General features: G+C 42.2%; 1 protein-coding gene across 3 annotated transcripts in view; it reads right to left on the bottom strand.

Annotated features, from left to right (window-relative positions):
• The window catches only part of lifra (LIF receptor subunit alpha a), a 198,688-nt gene that overhangs the window by 49,208 nt on the left and 128,276 nt on the right, over positions 1-21,204 (bottom strand). For all 3 annotated transcript variants that reach the window (XM_073047970.1, XM_073047972.1, XM_073047971.1), the window contains 4 exons: positions 17,961-18,227; positions 10,969-11,086; positions 10,530-10,678; positions 7,224-7,390 (listed from right to left, as the gene is read on the bottom strand). In XM_073047970.1, coding sequence (XP_072904071.1) covers positions 7,224-7,390; positions 10,530-10,678; positions 10,969-11,086; positions 17,961-18,227 — 701 coding nt within the window. The remainder of the gene's footprint in view (positions 1-7,223; positions 7,391-10,529; positions 10,679-10,968; positions 11,087-17,960; positions 18,228-21,204) is intronic.

Here is a 21,204-nt window from a genome sequence, read left to right as displayed (position 1 = left end):
AAATTCTCAACAGGTTAGAAGGGCAATTAACTTCATTTACATAGTCCTCCTAACAAGGGGTTCCCAGCATTTTTATCCTATGGAGTCTGACTCCAAGTTGGAAACCCCTGCTCTGACAGGAAACAACATCCCATCAGACAAAATGTTAGCCCAGCCAAAGCCAAACAAAGTTTATTTAAAAGATGTGGAGAAAGGCTCATGAGAATACAAACTAGTTTGTTGAAAGCTGGGTATCAATAAGAGTGAATGAGGATGGTGGGGGCACAAGGTGACTGATGACCAAGGGACATAAACAGATAGAGAATTTTTAACTGAGGAACCATGAGCCAATGTATTTCAAAAATCAAACTTTCAGGAACCAGATTTGCCATGCATCCGATGTCACCTCCAACCTCATTCAAAATTGTCTCTTCAACCTTGAAATAGCCTTCCGCAAATCATACCTGGTTTTCTGGTACAGGCCTGGGTTGCCAGACTTGAATGCCACAGATCTAGCCTTCAGCAGACGGCGAACCTCCTGGTTCATCCACAGCTTTTGGTTTGGGAATGTACAGTAAGTCTTTGTAGGCACAAACTCATCCACACTGGTTTTAATGAAGTCGGTAACAACTGCTGCATACTCATCCAGGTTCAAAGGTGAACCCCTGAATACATTCCAGTCCACTGATTCAAAGCAGTCCTGTAGGCGCTCCTGTGCTTCCCTTGTCCATACCTTCTTGGTCCTCACTACTGGTGCTGCAATCTTCAGTCTCTCTCTGCACTCAGGGAGTATAAGTACAGCCAGGTGATCAGGCTTCCCGAAGTGAGAGCGTGAAATAGCATGGCAGGCATTCCTGATGGCGGTGTAGCAATGGTGGTATTGTAAGTAATCTGTTGATGGTAATTGCTTAGTGATTTTTTCAGACTGGCCTGGTTAAAATCTCCCAAAACAATGGTGAAGGATGCGCTGTTTCATGCATGTTAATCCCATTGCTCAGATCATCTAAATCCTGACTGACATTGGCCTGAGGTGGAATGTATACTGCTACCAAATGACCCCAGATGATTCCTGTGGTAGATAAAAAGGACAGCATTTAACTGCTAGATATTCCAGGTCTGATGAGCAGAATTGGGACATATTCGTGCACCAAGAAGAGTTGATCGTGAGGCATACTCCTCCACCTCTGCTTTTGAGAGACTCAATAGATCTGTCCTGACGGTGTATAGTAAACCCGTCAATCTGAATTGCTGCATCTGGTACTGAGGGGGTTAACCAGGATTCCAAGAAACAAAGGACACACGTGGTCCTAATGTCCCTCTGATTCACCACCCTTGTCCTGAGATCATCGATTCTATTTGGTAAGGTAACCCATGCAAGGCTTATTGAGAAAGTAAGGAGGCATGGGATCCAAGGGGACATTGCTTTGTGGATCCAGAACCGGCATGCCCACAGAAGACAAAGATTGGTTGTAGATGGGTCATATTCTGCATGGAGGTCAGTGACCAGTGGTGTGCCTCAGGGATCTGTTCTGGGACCCCTACTGTTCATGATTTTTATAAATGACCTGATGAGGAAGTGGAAGGATGGGTTAGTAAATTTGCTCATGACACTAAGGTTGGAGGTGTTGTGGATAGTGTGGAGGGCTGTCAGAGGTTACAGCGGGACATTGATAGATGCAAAACTGGGCTGAGAAGTGGCAGATGGAGTTCAACTCAGATACGTGTGAGGTGGTTCATTTTGGTAGGTCAAATATGATGGCAAAATATAGCATTAATGGCAAAACTCTTAGCAGTGTGGAGGATCAGAGGGTTCTTGGGTCCAAGTCCACAGGACACTCAAAGCTGTTACGCAGATTGACTGTGTGGCATACAGTGCATTGACCTTCATCAACCGTAGGACTGAGTTTAAGAGCTGAGAGGTAATGTTGCAGCTATTACGGACCCCGGTGAGACCCCACTTGGAGTACTGTGCTCAATTCTGGTTGCCTCACTACAAGAAGGACACAGAAACCACAGAAAGGGTAGAGAGGAGATTTACAAGGATGTTGCCTGGATTGGGGAGCATGCCTTATGAGAATAGATTGAGTGAACTCGGCCTTTTCTCCTTGGAGTGACGGAGGATGAGAGGTGACCTGATAGAGGTGTACAAGATAATGAGAGGCATTGATAATGTGGATGGTCAGAGGCTTTTTTCCAGGGCCAAAATGGCTAGCATGAGAGGGCATAGTTTTTAAGGTGCTTGGAGGTAGGTATATCAGGGGTAAATGTTTTTATGCAGAGAGTGGGGAGTGCATGGAAATGGGCTGCCGGCAACGGTGGTGGACGCAGAAACAATAGGGTCTTTTAAGAGACTACTGGATAGGTACATGGAGCTTAGAAAAATAGAGGGTAATTTCTAAAGTAAGTACATGTTTGGCTCAGCTTTGTGGGCCAAAGGGCCTATATTGTGCTGTAGGTTTTCTATGTTTTTATTCACCAGAGACTGCATGTTTGTCAGCAAGATAGTCGGTACAGGGAGTTTAACACCCCGTTTCCTTAAACACACTTGTAACCCCGCTCTGCACCCGCACTTCCTCCGTGGTGTCCTACGCGGGCGCCTCCGACGACAATCAGTGTTGTTTCCATCAGTTTTAAGCAGTGATAGTTCATTTAAACTTTTTAAGGTATCTTTGTTGACTATACTGACCTTGGAAGCTGTTGTGGTTTTCGGCTGTATCAGGCTGAAACAGGAATATTTAATCGTATCCATTGAGAGTACTACTGTTACTCGAGTCACGCCTAGGTGCCCCTTATTAGCTATTTTGCCAGTTTTGCAGGAAATTACTTCCTACAAAGCGAAACCCAATAGCATGAATGGCAGCGATGCTTCACTACCAGTTGAACTCAATGCCTTCTATGCCCACTTTGAAAGGGAGAACACGACTCCAGTTGTGAAGATCCCTGCTGCACCTGATGATCCTATGATCTCTGTCTCAGAGGCTGATATTAAGCTGTCTTTAAAGAGGGTGAACCCTCGCAAGGCAGAAGGTCCTGATGGAGTACCAGGTAAGGCTCTGAAAACCTGTGCCAACCAACTAGCGGGAGTATTCAAGGACATTTTCAACCTCTCATTGCTATGGGCAGAAGTTACCACTTGTTTCAAAAAGGCAAAAATTATACCAGTGCCTAAGAAGAATAATGTGGGCTGCCATAATGACTATCGCCCGGTAGCACTCACATCGACAGTGATGAAATGCTTTGAGAGGTTGGTCATGACTAGACTGAACTCCTGCCTCAGCAAGGACCTGGACCCATTGCAACTTGCCTATTGCCACAATAGACCAACAGCAGATGCAATCTCAATGGCTCTCCACACGGCTTTGGATAACGCAAACACCGATGTCAGGATGCTGTTCATCGACTATAGCTCAGCATTTAATACCATCATTCCCACAATCCTGATTGAGAAGTTGCAGAACCTGGGCCTCTGTACCTCCCTCTGCATTTGGATCCTCGACTTCCTAACCAGAAGGCCACAATCTGTGCAGATTAGTGACAACATATCCTCCTCGCTGATGATCAACACTGGTGCACCTCAGGGGTGTGTGCTTAGCCCACTGCTCTGCTCTCTATATACACACTACTGTGGCTAGGCATAGCTCAAATACCATCTATAAATTTGCTGACGACCATTGCTGGTAGAATCTCAGGTGGTGATGAGAGGGCGTACAGGAGTGAGATATGCCAACTAGTGGAGTGGTGCCACAGCAACAACCTGGCACTCAACGTCAGTAAGACGGAAGAGCTGATTGTGGACTTCAGGAAGGGTAAGACGAAGGAACACATACCAATCCTCATAGAGGGATCAGAAGTGGAGAGAGTGAGCAGTTTCAAGTTCCTGGGTGTCAAGATCTCTGAGGATCTAATCTGGCCCCAACATATTGATGCAGTTATAAAGAAAGCAAGACAGCGGCTATACTTCATTAGGAGTTCTGATCTAAATACACTCAAAAACTTCTATAGATCTACCATGGAGAGCATTCTGACAGGCTGCATCACTGTCTGGTGTGGGGGTGGGGGGGGGGGGGGGGTTGTGCTACTGCAAAGGACCGAAAGAAGCTGCAGAGGGTTGTGAATTTTAGTTGGCTCCATCTTGGGTACTCCTGCTGGTATCAATTATTTCAAGCTGGACCAAAGGAGCTGTATTTAAGCTTTATGACTTGATAACTATGAACATGTTAACAGGACCCTTGAAAAATCATCAGGGTGTCAAAGGTTACAGGGAAAAGGCAGGAGAGTGGGCTTGAGCGTGTACATGGAATAGCACAGCAGACTTGATGGACCGAATGCCTGGTTCTGCTTATTCTGGCTTCTTCCCCTTCTTTTCCAGGTCCAGTTGACGCTTTGACCCGAAACGTTGACTGTTTATTCATTTCCATACATACTGCCTGAGTTCCTTCAGCATCTTGTGCATTACTCTAGATTTCCAGCATGTCGTCTCTTGTGTTTCAGATTCTGTTCCCTTGTCTTATGGTATTATAACAGGATGGGGGGGAAAAAAATCACTTTTAAAAGATCTGTTATGATTTTTTTAAAAGCAGAATAGATTGGATAAATGGATATGGTATAGCTCGAGTCAAGATTCAAATTTATTTATCATGTGTACATCAAAATTTACAGTGAATTTGTTTATGTTAACATCCAACACACCCAAAGGTATGTTGGGGGCAGCCCACAAGCATCGCCGCACATTCTGGCACCAACAATGCTCGGCAGAATAATACCTTATATTCCATCTGGGTCATGGCAATGCTCTCCTCACCGTTCCCCATTCCCCTTTCCCTCTCTCACATTACCTTACCTGCCCATCGCCTCCCTCTGGTGTTTCTCTCCCCTTTTTCCCTTCTTCCATGGCCTTCTGTCCTCTTCTATCAGATTCTCCCTTCTCTAACCCGGTATCTCTTTCACTAGTCAATTTCCCAGCTCTTTACTTCATCCCTCCCCTTCCTGGTTTCACCTATAACCTTGTGTTTCTCTCTCCTCTCCCCCCCGCCAACCACCTTTTAACTTCATCCCTCATCATTTTTTTCTCCAGTCCTGCTGAAGGGTCTCAGCCCAAAATGTCAACTGTACTCTTTTCTATCGATACTGCTTGGCTTGCTGAGTTTCTCCAGCATTTTGTGTGGGCTGACACTCCTTTTGAGTTGAAGCAGAAATAAAGCAATAATACGGGGCTTGAAGGTCTGGCAGGAAGGATGGCCCCTTAATCTTGGCTTCAGGACAAAGGCAGTGCCGCAGCTTCAGACATGCCAGTTTTTAGACTTCTCAAGTGAAATAAATGATCTCCAAAAGGGTCAGGAGAGTTCTCCCACTGCGCTGGTCAAGTCTCAAAGCAAGGATGTATTGGTGAGTTTTTATAAGGTGTTGGTCAGACCACCTCTGAGCAAGTTTGGTCTCCATATCTAAAAGAGAAGATGTGCTGGCCCTGAAGAGGACTCAGTGGACCTTCACAAGAATGATCCGAGGAGTGTTTGATGGCGGTGGGCCTGTACTCGATGGAGTTCAGAAGAATAGGTAGGCAGAAATACCATTGAACACTACAGAATACTGAAAGATCTGGAGAGAGTGGATGTAGAAAAGAAGCTTTCCTACTATTAGTAGGAAAGTCCAAGATTGGCATAACCTCAGAATAAATGTTGTAATGAACTGAGATGAGGGGAAATTTTTTCAGCCAGACGTGAATCTGTGGGACAGAGGGCAGTAGAGACCAAGTCATTGGGTGTAGTTGTGGCAGAGATTGATAGATCCTTGAATGGTAAAGGGGGTTTGGGTTATAAAGCATACAAGATATATACTGGTAGGGTTATAGAATGGGGTGGAGTAAAAAAGAGTCATGAATATATGGCAGCTCTCACTTGATGTCCTGAACGGCCTGAACTTGTGCTCTTATTTAACCTCGGGAGCAGTTTAACTTAACATCTGTTTCATTGTCATTCGTGGATCACAATCGTTCAATAGTTGAGGGACTTTTTGGAGGTCTTCAAAGGTTTTAGCAAAATTAAAGGACTCTGCAGTTTTCGTCCTCAATATTATTAATTATTTATTTATTATGGTTTTTTTGTATTTGCACAATTTGTCTTCTTTTGCATTTCGGTGGTTTGTTCATCTTTGTTGTGTGTAGTTTTTCATTGATTCCATTGTATTTACCGCAAGAAAATTAATCTCAAGGTTGTGTATGATGACACACACGCACTTTGATAACAAATTTACCTTGAACTTAGATTCCTTTATTATATATGTCAGTAGTTCTGCAACTAATTGATCTCCTTAAACACAACAGCAAGTGTGCATAAAATTTGTCTTAAAATATCTGTCAGCATCATGGCCGACAAGTGAGAACACAGAACCACAACTACATTTTGGCTGCTATAATCCATCAATGTTCGTTATTATCTAAAATGATATAGAACAGTACAGCAAACACAAGGAAATCTGCAGATGCTGGAAATTCAAACAACACACACAAAATGCTGGTGGAACACCGCAGGCCAGGCAGCATCTATAGAGAGAAGCACTGTTGACGTTTCGGGCCGAGACCCTTCGTCAGGACCCTTCACAACAATTGTGTGTTGTTAGAACAGTACAGCACAGGAACAGGCCTCTTGCCCACAATGTTATGCTGAACCAATTAAACTAGTTATTAAAAGTCTAACTAATCCCTTCTGTCCATATCCCTCTAAGCTCTGCACATTCATGTGCTTATCCAAGAGCCACTTAAGAGCCTCTATCATGTTTACTTTCATTTCCATGTCCGGCAGCATATTCCAGGCACCTACCACTCGCTGGACCCCACACACTTTCTTTAAACTTAACACCTCTCATTTTAAATGCATGCCTTTGACTAACCCTCAGCCTTCACTACTCCAGAGAAAACAATTCAGGTTCGTTCACCCTCCCCTTACAGCACATGCACTCTAATCCAAACAGCATCCTGGTAAAGCCCTTCTGAACTTTCTCCAAAGCATCCATCTCCTTCCTATAATGGAGGCAACCAGAATTGAAAGCAATCCTCCAGGTGTGACATGACTGGAGTATTATAAAGCAAGAACATAACCTCCTGACTTCAATTCAATGCCTTGACCAATAAAAGCAAGCACGCCACAAGCCTTTCTTACCACCCTAACATTCTGTGCAATCATTTTCTATGGACTCTGATTATAAAAAGGGTATTAATTCTCCGTATTTCCTGCTATTACTTTACTTACCACCCAGACCTCTTCCATCTTGTATGCTCTGAGAACCTGGATTTGGAAAATCATCTTCAAGTTAAGACCATATATTTCACCCCCTTCGGCCCATTGCACCACTGCCATCTTGTCATTGAACGGATCTTGGAAAACATTGCGGAGTTCCGGTGTGCAAGGTATGAACACTGAAATAGCACAGAAACAAAAGTATTACAGCATGCATGAAACCTATTCGGTACTGACCGTGCAAGAACAATATTTTCTATATCATGCTGCACGTATCATGAATAGCACAGAATACTTGCAATCATCACCAAGCATACCAACTTCTGACCTCATCCCAGAAGAAAATTATGGCTCTGATGAAACAGCAAAAGACAGTTTGGTGTAAGATACCTCCCTGAGGAACCAGAGTACACATCTGAACACAGTCATTCATTAGCTGAGGGACTTTTTGGAGGTCTTGAAAGGTTTTAGGAAAATTAAAGGACTCTGCAGCTCATGTTCTCAATGCTAGTTATTACTTATTGGTTCCCAACAACAATAACCATCTTGCTTTGGGCAAAACATGCAAGTCACTGAAACACTTTCCCTTCAATCCCACTCATTTTTTGATGCCACATATGATTAAATGTTGCCTTGATACCAAATGTTGTCACACCCATGTCATTACTAGAGTTTTGCCCTTTGATTTATGTTCAAAGCAAAGCTGTGATGAAGTCCAGAGGCAAGTAGTCAGCAAAATCCAAATTGGACATCAGTGCTGGGTGGGTAAGTAGTATTTAATCACACTGTTGGCAATAACGACCATTGTTTTGACTGAAGTAGACCAAATGGGCCACAATTAACTAAGTTAGATTTGCTGACTTGTTTGATTAAGAAATGCCTAGACAATGTTCCAAATTATAGGTTAGATGCCAGTGTTAGAGTGGCAAGCACCACGAAGCTCCTTCATTGAAAATTTTAGTGCAGTTACTTAGAGTTGGCAAGACAACATCTGCAGTAAAATGATATCTTTACTTAAGACCCAAAGCATCCAGAGGAATTCCACGTGGTCACAGGGAGAACATTCAAACTGCTTACAGACAGGGGTAGATTTGAACCCAGATCACTGGGACTGCAATAGCATCTTGCTAATCACTATATTTCTGTGCCACCCATAAATGTTGCTTGAACTTTTGTGCAGTTATTTAGCAACTTAGCAAGTCCATGTCTAGACTACAATGTAGTCATTACTCAAAGGAGGATATACTTGTTTTATGGGAGGGAGGAGAACAGAGAGTTACAGGGTCAAAAGCTGTAATGAGTGGGCCAATGACAGATGAGTTAAGGGAGGCCAATGCTTGCAATAATATTCAGATTCAGTTTATTGTCATTTAGAAACCACAATGCAATGCAGTTATAAAATGAGACAACGTTCCTCCAGAATGATATCACAAAAGCATATGGCAAAACAGACTACACCAGAAAATCCACAAAACGTTTGGCAATCCCAATCCCGTAGGTTTTCAGATAATTATGTATAAGGACAAGACTGCACCTCAGGAAGGTGTGCTAAATTAAGGAAAGGTTAATTACAAAAGTTTTAGACAGGAGTTGGGAGAGTAGACTGGGAGCAGTTTCAAGTTCACATCTGATACACAGGAGTCAATTAAAGAGTTGGTTAGAATTCAGGCCCAACCAGTGTGTTTAAGAACAAAAGACAAGGGACCGTGGATAATGAGAGATATTGTAAATTTAGTCTAAAAGGAAATGGAGGCGTACACAAGTTCAGATAGGACCTTGAGGTACATGGAGGAAGCAAAACAGAACTTAAATAGGAAAGCAGGAGGGCTAACAGGAGCCATGGAATGTCCCAGGTCAGAAGGATTAAAGTAATTCTGAAACATTTTATACATTAAGACCAAGAGGGAACTCAAGAGAGTAGGACAATTCAAATCAAAGCAGGGAATTTCCTGCAGCTAAAGGAATTTGGCAAGATACTAAATAAGTACTGAGCATCTGTGTTCACAAAGGAGGATATAGAGGATAACTACATGAAAAGTTACGGAGGGATCTTGGTCTGCTTCTTATGTTGGCTGACGATTAGCAATGGATTTCAATCCAGATAAATATGAGATACTGTATTTGAGATATCAAACCAAAATAGGAATTATACAGTGAATGGCAGGGTTTAGGGGAGTGTTATGGAACAGAGAGACCTACGTCTGCAAGAGCATAGTTCAATGAAAGCACCATCACAGGTTTTGCAGATAGGGTGATGAAGGTGGCATTTGGCACCTTTAGTCAGGATACCGAGTATAGGACTTGTAAAGTTATGTTCCAGTTATACAAGATATTGATGTAGCCACATTTGGACTACTGTCTACAGTTTTGGTCACCCTGTTATAGGAAATATGTTACTAAACTTGAGAGTGAACAATGGATTTACCAGGATGTTGTCTGGACTTGGGGGCCTGAGTTACAAGGAGAGATTGTGTATAAGAGCACTTTATTCCCGGGAACATAGGAGATCAAGGGTATGATAGAGACATACAAGATCATGAGGGACATAGACTGGATGAAAACACATGGCATTTTTCTCCAGGAAGGGTGCTAAAAATAAGAGCCCATAGTTTTAATATCAGAAGCAAGATATTGAAAAGGGATAATGTGTGCAGTTTCTTCACACAAAGGGTGCAGTGTCAGAAATAAGTGGTAGAGGCAGGCACATTAGCAATAATTAAAAGTTATCTAGTTCATGGGTAGGAGAGGTTCAGATGGCTATGGGCAAAACTTGGCAGATGGGACAAACTGGCTGAGCAACATAGTAGGCATGGACAAGTTGAGCCAAGGGCCTGTTTCAATGCTGCAAGACTAAGATTTAAGAAATTTGATAAATTGTCAAGATAATTCCTGTGCTTGTTGAGAACCTGGGAGGCACAGACAGTGAGTCAGCAGGAATTCTGCTTGAGCTCTCATGTCTTCTTCTGCCAGTTTCTTAAATTTGAGCAACCTCCCTCAAAAGATAATTAACGGGTCAGCTTTTTAGAACTACTCTCCTAAACAGTGGAACTCAAAACCTCAAACTATAAAGATGTAGATTCAGACGACACCTTTTAAATGCCAATTCAAAACCTATTTACTTAACCTTGCTTTTAATTTTTGTTTTTTAAAAATTTTATTTTCTTGTTTCCCATTGTTAAACACTTTGAATTACATTGTCTGTATGAAAAATGCTCTATAAATAATTATTATCATCTGCACCCTTATCATACAATTGAACAGAAATGTGCAGCGCCAAATGCATTTTTAAAATCTGAAACAATTAGTTTTAAATTTTACCTATATCACTTTCCATCACTCTGAATTCCTCTGATGTCTCTCTTCCCAGTACATTAACAGCAGTTATCTGTATTATCACAGTGTTAAATATTAAGAAATCATATTCAACAAAGTTAGCCTTTCCCACTTTTGTGCAGTTATTTGATGACCTAAGAAGAAAAACAAAAATCAATTTGTCACTTTTCATTTAAGAAATTTGTCTTCATTTCCTTTCTATATTCTGATGAAACACATTTCCACAAGTGTCTGGTACCATCCAGTACATCAAGCCTTTTTGGATCTTGAATGGTGATTAGCATTAGACCAAATGATTATAGAAGACGTTGCATTAAAGTCGGATTTCTGTGATTAGGCTAGTGTTAAATAGGGGGTTTACAGGGCGATGTGGCCTGTTCTGCGCTGTATTTTTAAATAAATAAACAAACAAAACAGTACTCACTTGAGACAGCTGATGTAGCTGGTTTCTATATTTGTGTCTCTTCCTCGGTTCCATGAACAGTTGATTTTACTGAAGTTATGAGTTATACATTTCAGGTCCCGAGGGGCATCTGGAGGATCTAAAACAGCAAGAATATTTCAAACTCAACTTCTGAATAGTCATGATAGGTAAACTATCAAACTGTTTGACCAAATGTGCAGTGCATTTTTGATAACTCTAGTTTCACATTTTAGCAATTCTGGAAGTGAACTATTTGATATTTAATTCTTCACTTTAAATTCTATACAATTGCCACATTAGGGGAATTAGTCTGGGGGCTGCGAAGAGATTGCAGAAATTGTCATGGTCAATACCATGATCACATGGGATCTAGGTGGATACAAAATTGGCTAGGTGGTAAAAGGCAGAGGGTGACAGTGCAGGGTTGCAGAAGGGAAGAAACACTTTTTCCCAAACACCAATTCACACTAATCCTCTTTCATTCTTCACATATTCCCATCAACTCTTCCTCCAATGCTCTGTCCTAACAATTCTGTCGGCCACAGGGTAGTTCAGGATTGATATTTTAAAACCATAAAGCAAATTTCACACTTTATCAAAATCACCACTGAACTAATTTGACAAACAGAGAGTAGTTTGAATCCTATAATAATCAACTATGTTGGAGCTCCAGTCAGAAACTTCTTACAAATGTTCAGTAGGTTTTCCCCACACTTGTCAATGGGTACACTAATTGGTAACGACCTGAAGAGACAATCTGAGTGAAGAACGAATAAACACTCCAAACAAGAAGTTAAATGAATTGATCTGAATCCCAGCACAATCTTCATCACTGCCCACTGTACCACAAATTTTGGTGTCTGCCACAAACTTACGAACCATGTTTTCTAGCACTGATTCCTGCAGCACATCACTGGTCCTGGCCTTCCAATCTGAAAAACAACCCTTCACAACACCCTCTGACTTCTACAACCAAACAGTTTTGTACTCATTTGGCTAAATCATCTTTGATCTCATGTGATCTAACCTTCTGGGCCAACCTACCATGCAGAACCAAGAAACAGGAAGTTGAGGGGTGACTGTACTGCAAAATAAAATCACAAGTTTTGACAGGGTAGACAGTTAATTGAATGAGCAGCTAAAGCTTCTTTGTATCAACATCTCAGAGGCTCTATCCTGGGACCAGCACATTGATGCAATCATGAAAAAGGCCCACTTCATTAGGAGTTTGAGGAATTGTGCAACATTTCTCACAGGTGCCAGGGTCCGGGATGTTTCAGACCGCGTCCAAGATATCCTGTAGTGGGAGAGCAAGCAACCAGAGGTTGTGGTACATATTGGTACCAATGACATAGGTAGGAAAAGGGAAGAGGTCCTGAAAAAAAGACTACAGGGAGTTTGGAAGGAAGTTGAGAAGCAGGACTGCAAAGGTAGTAATCTCGGGATTACTGCCTGTGCCACACAACAGTGAGAATAGGAACAGAATGAGGTGGAGGATAAATGCGTGGCTGACGGATTGGAGCAGGGGGCAGTGATTCAAATTTCTGGATCATTGGGACCTGTTTTGTGGCAGGTGTGACCTGGACAAAAAGGATGGGTTGCACTTGAATCCCAGGCGGACCAATATCCTGGTGGGGAGGTTTGCTAAGGCTACTGGGCAGAGTTTAAACTAGAATTGTTGGGGGGTGGGAACCGAACTGAAGAGACTGGGGAAGGTGAGATTGGCTCACAAATAGAGAAAGCTTGTAGACAGTGTGAGAAGGAGGATAGGCATGTGATAGAGAAGGGACGCACTCAGACCAAAGGTTTGAGATGTGTCTATTTTAACGCAAGGAATGCTGTGAACAAAGCAGATGAGCTTAGAACGTGGATCAGTACTTGGAGCTATGATGTTGTGGCCATTACAGAGGCTCAGGGACAGGAATGGTTACTTCAAGTGCTGGGCTTTAGATGTTTCAGAAAGGACAGGGAGGGAGGCAAAAGAGGTGGGGGCGTGGCACTGTTGAACGGAGATAGTGTCATGGCTGCAGGAAAGGTGAAGGTCATGGAGGGATTGTCTACGGAATATCTGGGTGGAGGTTAGGAACAGGAAGGAGTCAATAACTTCGATGGGTGTTTTTTATAGGCCACCCAATAGTAATAGGGATATCGAGGAGCAGATAGGGAAACAGATCCTGGAAAGGTGTAATAATAAGTGTTGTCGTGGTGGGAGATTATAATTACCCAAATATAGATAGGCATCTCTCTAGAGCAAAGGGTTTAGATGGGCTGGAGTTTGTTAGCTGTGTGCAAGAAGATTTCTTGACACAATAAGTAGATAAGCTTACAAGAGGAGAGGCTGTACTTGATTTGGTATTGGGAAATTAACCTGGTCATATGTCAGATCTCTCAGTGGAGATAGTGATCATAGGAGATAGTGATCATAATTCTATCTCCTTTACAATAGCATTGGAGAGAGATAGGAACAGACAAGTTAGAAAAACGTTTAAATGGAGTAAGGGGGATTATGAGGCTATCAGGCAGGAAATTGGAAGCTTAAATTGGAAACAGATGTTTTCTGGGAAAAATACGGAAGAAATGAGGCAAATGTTCAGGGGATATTTGTGTGGAGTTCTGCATAAGTATGTTCCAATGGTAGGGTACAGGAACCGTGGTGTACAAAGGCTGTAATAAATCTAGTCAAGAAGAAAAGCTTATGAACAGTTCAGAAAGCTAGGTAATGTTAGAGATCTAGAAGATTATAAGGCTAACAGGAAGGAGCTTAAGGAGGAAATTAGGAGAGCCAGAAGGGGCCATGAGAAGGCCTTGGCAGGCAGGATTAAGGAAAACCCCAAGGCATTTTACAAGTATGTGAAGAGCAAGAGGATAAGACATGAAAGAATAGGACCTATCAAGTGTGACAGTGGGAAAGTGTGTATGGAACTGGAGGAAAGAGCAGAGGGACTTAATGAATACCTTACTTCAGTGTGCACTATGGAAAAGGATCTTGGTGATTGTAGTGATGATTTTCAGCAGTCTGAAAAGCTTGAGCATGTAGATATTAAGAAAGAGGCTGTGCTGGAGCTTTTGGAAAGCATCAAGTTGGATAAGTCACCAGGACTGGATGAGATGTAGCCCAGGCTACTGTGGGAGGTGGGGGAGGAGATTGCTGAGCCTCTGGCGATGATCTTTGCATCATCAATGGGGACAGGAGAGGTTCCCGAGTATTGGAGGGATGCAAATGTTGTTCCTTTATTCAAGAAAGAGAGTAGAGATAGCCCAGGGAATTATGGACCAGTGAGTCTTACCTCAGTGATTGGTATGTTGATGGAGAAGATCCTAAGAGGCAGGATTTATGAACATTTGGAGAGGTATAATATGATTAGAAATTGCCAGCATGGCTTTGTCAAGGGCAGGTCGTGCCTTATGAGCTTGATTGAAATTTTTGAGGATGTGACTAAACAGATTGATGAAGGAAGAGCAATAGATGTAGTGTATATGGATTTCAGCAAGGTATTTGATAATGTACCCCATGCCAGGCTTATTGAGAAAGTAAGGAGGCATGGGATCCAAGGGAACATCGCCTTGTGAATCAAGAATTGGCTTGCCCACAGAAGGCAAAGAGTGGTTGTAGACAGGTCATATTCTGCATGGAGGTCGGTCACCAGTGGAGTGCCTAAGGGATCTGTTCTGGAACCCTTACTCTTCGTGATTTTTATAAATGACCTGGAAGAGGAAGTGGAGGGATGGGTTAGTAAGTTTGCTGATGACACAAAGGTTGGAGGTGTTGTGGATAGTGTGGAAGGCTGTCAGAGGTTACAGCAGGACATTGATAGGATGCAGAACTGGGCTGAGAAGTGACAGATGGAGTTCAACCCAGGCAAGTGTGAAGTGGTTCATTTTGGTGGGTCAAATATGATGGCAAAATATAGTATTAATGGTAAGACTCTTGGCAGTGTGGAGGATCAGAGGGATCTTGGGGTCTAAGACCAGAGGATGCTCAAAGCAGCTGTGCAGGTTGACTCTGTGGTTAAGAAGGCGTACGGTGAATTTAGGAGTCGAGAGGTAATGTTGCAGCTATATAGGACCTTGGTCAGACCCCACTTGGAGCACTGTGCTCAGTTCTGGTTGCCTCTGGATGTGGAAGCCATAGAAAGGGTGCAGAGGAGACTTACAAGGATGTTGCCTCGATTGGAGAGCATGCCTTATGGGAATAGGTTGAGTGAAACTGGGCCCTTTCTCCTTGGAGCGACGGGGGATGAGAGGTGACCTGACAGAGGTGTATAAGATGATGAGAGGCTTTGATCGTGTGGATAGTAAGAGGCTTTTTCCCAGGGCTGAAATGGTTGCCACAAGAGGACACAGGTTTAAGGTGCTGGGGAGTAGGTACAGAGAAGATGTCAGGGTTAAGTTTTTTACTCAGAGAGTGGTGAGTACATGGAATGGGCTGCCAGCAGCGGTGGTAGAGGTGGATATGATAAGGTCTTTTAAGAAACTTTTGGATAGGTACATGGAGCTTAGGAAAATAGATGGCTATAGGTAAGCCTAGTAATTTCTGAGGTAGGGATATGTTCAGTACAACTTTGTGGGCCAAAGGGCCTATATTGTGCTGTAGGTTTTTTATGTTTCTATCAGCAAAGACTCTAACACATTTCTACAGATGTATGGTGGAGAGCATTCTAAATAGTTTCATCACAGCCTAGTATGGAGCCTCAAATGCACAGGATCACAAGAGGCAACAGGGGGCTATAGACTCAGCCTGTTCCATCTCAGGCACAAGACATTGAGGATCATGAGGCAGTCTCTCAAGAAGGCTGCATCTATCATTAAAGACCTACAGCATCTGGGGCATGTACTCTTTGTGTTACTATGATAACAGGAAGGAGGTAGGTTCAATGTTTCAAGATCAACTTCTTCCTCTCTGCCATTGGATTTCTGAATGGTTCATGAACCCATAAACATAACCCCATTTATTTATCTTTTGCACATTTAGTAATTTATAATGATTTTAACCTCTTGCACAATACTGTTGCTGTAAAACAACTCCAATAGGCTAGAAGTCTACTGGGGTTTCTGCTGATCAGATGCAGAAACCGTTGGGTTCTTGATTTAGTCAGGGCATCAAAGGTTATGGGGAGAAGGCAGGACCACAGGGTTGAGAAGGAAAATAAATCAGCCACGATGTAATGGTGGTGCAGTCTCGATAGGCCAAATTACCTAATTCTGCTCCTGAGTCAATGGTAACAACAAACGTCAGTGATAATAAACCTGATTCTGAAAAGCAAGAGGGTAGCAGCCTAACTTGAGAGAAAGGTGTTTTAAAGGGGGATTAGAAGAGAAAGTTTTCTGTAAATAGAGCAGTGATTGATCTCCTGAGTTCGTTGCCAGGTGATGTAGGAATCAGATACAGTAAATAATATTTAAACAGGCACAACATAAAAATACACTGATCTAATGCAAGTAAAGGGGGTTCATGCAGATGGGCAAAAAAGGCAGGTATGGACATGGTGCTCCATAGGGCCATTTCTGTGCTACACATCTGACTCTATCTTCTGTCTAACAAAATTGTTTCCTTGATTCCTCACATCTGTTTTATAGAGGGTTTTCTTGACTTGTACAGTATTGTGTATGGCATATATATAAAGCTACCGTGTCTAAGACTTTTCGGCAATGCTGTATTAGTCAACGTGGAGTGGAGAGCAAGTCTGGTAATCTGGAGGGAGCAAAGTGTTATGATACCAGCCCCCTCCTTTGTGAGAATCGCAAGAGCCCTAGTGAAAGGGGGGGGGGGGGGGTCAATGACCCAAGAGAAGAGAGAGACATGCTGAATAGGCACAGGAAATGGGAGAGAGAGAGACGTGCTGAATACCGCGTTCCACCGGGATGCAGAATAAGGCGACCTTGACTATTGTCTCATGAAGACCACGTGTAAAGCCCTCGGGCAAAGTGAATTGGTTGAGAGAGAGATTGACACCTGCGATCCCGTGAGGAAGTATAAAGGAGGGTCTGGGGGGGGGGGGGACCCCTTCAGATGCACCAAGGAGACACGATAGCGATCCCGTCGTAGCGGGAAGCCATTTTGAAGGAAGCCACGTGCGTTAGATTCCGAATCGGGAGTCTGTGGCTGGAATCACGGAAAACCGCTTTTAACTAACAACAGGGAAGCCTGCTCCCCTGATTCCACGGCTTTGCTTCGTAAGGACCTGGGCAAGTGTTCCTTTTCTCACCAACACGGGAAACCCAGCGGTTCCCAAAAGGCTGAAGCCTGCAGACTTTTGAATGACTGTTATATTTCCAAATGGACAATATATTATCCCCTAGACAACTATAGAGCTTATTTCTGATTGATTATTACTATACCTGCGCTTTAGATTGAGTATTGACGACGTATGTTATCAAAATGTTTGTATTAACCTTCCTTTTGTGCCCCTTTATAAATAAAAACGTTTAAAAATGGTACCATCAGACTTCAGCGGACCTCTCTATCTTTGCTGGTAAGTGATCCAGTTACGGGATACATAACAAAAGAATATTGGAAATGGTGAGGGTGGAGCACCACCACAGGAGGAGTATGGGACTGATGGTAGAGAAGGAATGTCAGGGGTTGCAGGCAGTAGGGGTGCAGACACACCCAACCCTGAGACATCAGGCAAGGTCATTTGATTCCAAAGAATTGGCTTATTGATCATTATAGAATGTCTCTCTGGTGCTTCCTGCTCCCTCCTCTCTGCTCTCCCTTCCCCTTATCCCAACCATGATTCCATTCTCCCTGTGCCCTTCCCTCAACAGAGATCCGTATCAGAATCAGGTTCATCATCACTCACAAATGTCATGAAATTACTTTTTGTGACAGCACTACAGTGCAATACATAAAATTACTACAGTATTGTGCAAAATTTGTTGGCAGCTGAGCAATATATATGCTTCTAAGATTTTTGCACAGTACTGTAACTGTAAATTCAAACTCCTTGTAAAATCGACATTGCATCAGTATCTCCCCATTGAATACTCACATCCAGTTTGAACTAACATGATGTTAGACTCTTTTTCAGAAACACATGTCAGATTCTCTCCTTGCCTGCTGGTTAGGCCAAGGTTAATCAACATTGCCATACTGGCACTGGAGTTGATCTTTGTGAATTGGCTCCTGGTGAGTGGACTACCACCATATATCCATTGTACCTTGTCAGCTGCTCCAGCTTCACAAAATGAGCAGGTTATGTTGTGGCTTGAGCCCACATTTGCAACCAGTCTGCTGGGAGAAATGGAGCCACACGAATCTAGAGGAATGAGAAAAAATACTTAGTTTCATTATATTTTCTCAGAACACAAGCTATTCACCCTTCAAGATGATGGGAGCGATTCCATCAATTCCATTTCCACCCCCCCCCCCCACGTTTCCCTATAAATTATTCCTTGTAAGTCCATTGATTCACTTTGATTCTCAACAACCTACATGGGTTGACAACATGAGTGATCACTGCCTTAATACTTAATTTGGATAGAAACATGGATGAAAGAAAAACGGAGAACTACGAACAGGGAAGAGTTAGATTTGTCTTGGAGTAGGTTAAGGGTTGGCACCACATTGTGGACTGTAGGGCATGTATTGTCCTATAGTGTTCTTAACTGAAAGGAATTTTTAGGTACAGGTTTCCCCCGCAATCCAAAGGTAGAGCATTCCTATGAAACTGTTTGTAACCTGAAATGTCGTAAAGCGAAGAAGCAATTACCATTAATTTATATGGGGGAAAAAACCTACCAAATTAAACCAAATAACACATAAAACCTAAAATAACACTAACATATCGTAAAAGCAGGAATGATATGATAAATATAGACTTTATATAAAGTAGAAATATTGTATGTATGGTGTAGTTTCACTTATCAAACTCAGGAAGACAGTGAGCCAAAATCGATTTGGAGAAAAAAAAATCCGCACATACACGCATGTGCAGGTACACGCCTAAGTACTCACATGCATACGCACGTACACGCATGCACAAACAACTGCCTGCACAAGGCTTCATGGTCATTGTAGTCTTTCTTGGGGTAAACACACGTATAAAGCAGGCATCTTTTTTTTGTAAAAGCGAAAATTCTCTTTGGTTAGCGAAAACAAGTACTAATGTAGGTCTTTTGTAACATCGAATTGTCATAAATCGAACGTTCGAAAAACAGGGGACACCTGTACCTGGATGCTGGGAAGGGAAGAAGCAGAAGAAGCACTTCCTCTGCTGAATAGGAAAGTGCAGCAGAATGAGCACATGCTCAACAGGTGATTGGAGGTCATTTTAAATTTTAAATTCCTGACACCTCCAGTAAGATGGCGATTGCTTAGTCGCTCCGAACTTTTGCTCCGTCATTCTTCTTACCTTTGCACTATGTGTCTCCCTTCTTAAACCTTAGTTAGGTATTTTATTAGTTCTTTTCTACCTGCCTGCAAACACATCTATCTTATAATGGCTACCAAAAGTACTAAAACCGGGAAAAAGGAAACTTCTACGGCTTTGTCGGCTGACATTCTTGCTGTTCTGGAACAACATCGACAAGATACTTTAATGGATTTTAGAACTGAATTTAGAACTTCTTTCAACCAGCTGAATGCCAAACTGGATCAGATTAATGCTAGAGTGGATGATCATGATGAACATTTATCTCGCATTGACGTAACTTCTGAAGATTTAAAACGCCGTGTTCAATATCTTGAAACTCTCTGCTCCAACCTAGAGGAGAAGAATAGTAAACTTTTTTCCAAAATGGTGGATCTTGAAAATCGGAGCAGACGTTGCAATCTACGAATTCTTGGTTTGCCAGAGGCCACTGAAAAGGGCTCTCCTGTTGAATTTTTTTCCAAGTTTCTCTGAGAGATTTTCGGGAAAGAATTTTTTCCGACTCCACCTGAGCTTGAAAGGGCACACAGGATCTATGTTTCTCGAGCAACTCTGGGTTCCCGCCCACGGCCGATTATTTTATGCTTTCATCAATACCAGGTGAAAAACCGTTTGATGATGGAGGCACGCCGCAGAGGTACTTCTGCCTTTCAAAATACGGTCATTCGTTTTGTGGAGGATTTTGCTCCCCAGGTTCTGAAGATGCGTGCTGAGTTTAAAGGTGTAATGAAAGTGCTTTTTGATCGCGGATTCAGACCCTTTCTTCGAAACCCAGCCGATCTCCGAATTACGCTTACTACTAGGGATTATAAGTGGTTTAAATCAGTAAAGCAGGCTGAGGCGTTTGTTGGAAGTCTCCCAGCCTCCTCGTCTTCTTCAGAACCGGCCTGACCTTCTAAAACGGTTGATAAGTACTTCTCGAAGTAAAACTATCTTTTCCGAACTCAGACTTTACTTGAATAACTCAGTCATTATCTATTGAAACTCTAAGGGCTGTAGTCAATCTCTCCCTGGACTTGGTGCATTTTTTCTAAATAGATAATTTAAGTTTAATGTTTCCCTGCGAACTTTTAGATTTTACCTGTGTAATCTATTTTATTTTGTATAACCTTATCTATAGAGAACTACAATTGTCTTTAACTTGTTTTGGAGGTTTGGAGTTTTTATTGAAGGCCTCCCTGTTGGTTGATTCATAGTTTAAGTTTTGCTTTTTTTTTCCTGTAAATGGTTGATAAGGACTCTCTTTGAATTTTATAATTTCCCCCTTTTCTCCCTCCTTTTTTTTTCTTTTAATCTTTTATAATTTTTCACGGGTAGGTTAGTTTTAGTTTTCTTCTGATTTTCTTTGTATTAAGTTTTATACTTCTGTTGAAGTTGTTCCTATTTATAATTCTGTTTTCTAGTGCATAAATTAGTTATTATTTGCTATATTATTTATACGGAACTTTTGTTAACGACACAGAACTGGAAGTCATACTTGGGTTAATTTTTTTGGTAGAGCTAGCTGCTTTTTTAGGTAGCCGTCTAATTTTGGGTTGCGGGGGGGGGGGGGTTCTCCAGTTCCAACATTACTCACTGTTTCTTTTGTTTTCCTTTGTTATTCAGGACATGTCTCTGTTTTGATTCTACGGATCTATGTTTACATTTTTGCTCCCAGACTGTTATTGTACTGCTTGATTTTTTATATGCCTGCTACCTTCTATGCACTAACAATTGATAATGGTTAATTCACTTAAATTTGTGAGCTGGAATGTAAAGGGACTGAATCATCCTGTTAAAAGAAGGAAGGTCTTCTCCCATATTAAACAACTCAAAGCTGACATTGCTTTCCTTCAAGAAACTCATATTCGTAGTTTTGATAATT

The sequence above is a fragment of the Hemitrygon akajei genome, chromosome 6 (assembly GCF_048418815.1).
Source record: "Hemitrygon akajei chromosome 6, sHemAka1.3, whole genome shotgun sequence".
Lineage (NCBI taxonomy): Eukaryota > Metazoa > Chordata > Chondrichthyes > Myliobatiformes > Dasyatidae > Hemitrygon > Hemitrygon akajei.
The sequence above is the reverse complement of the archived record's forward strand: the minus strand, read 5'-3'. Positions and strand labels throughout refer to the sequence as shown.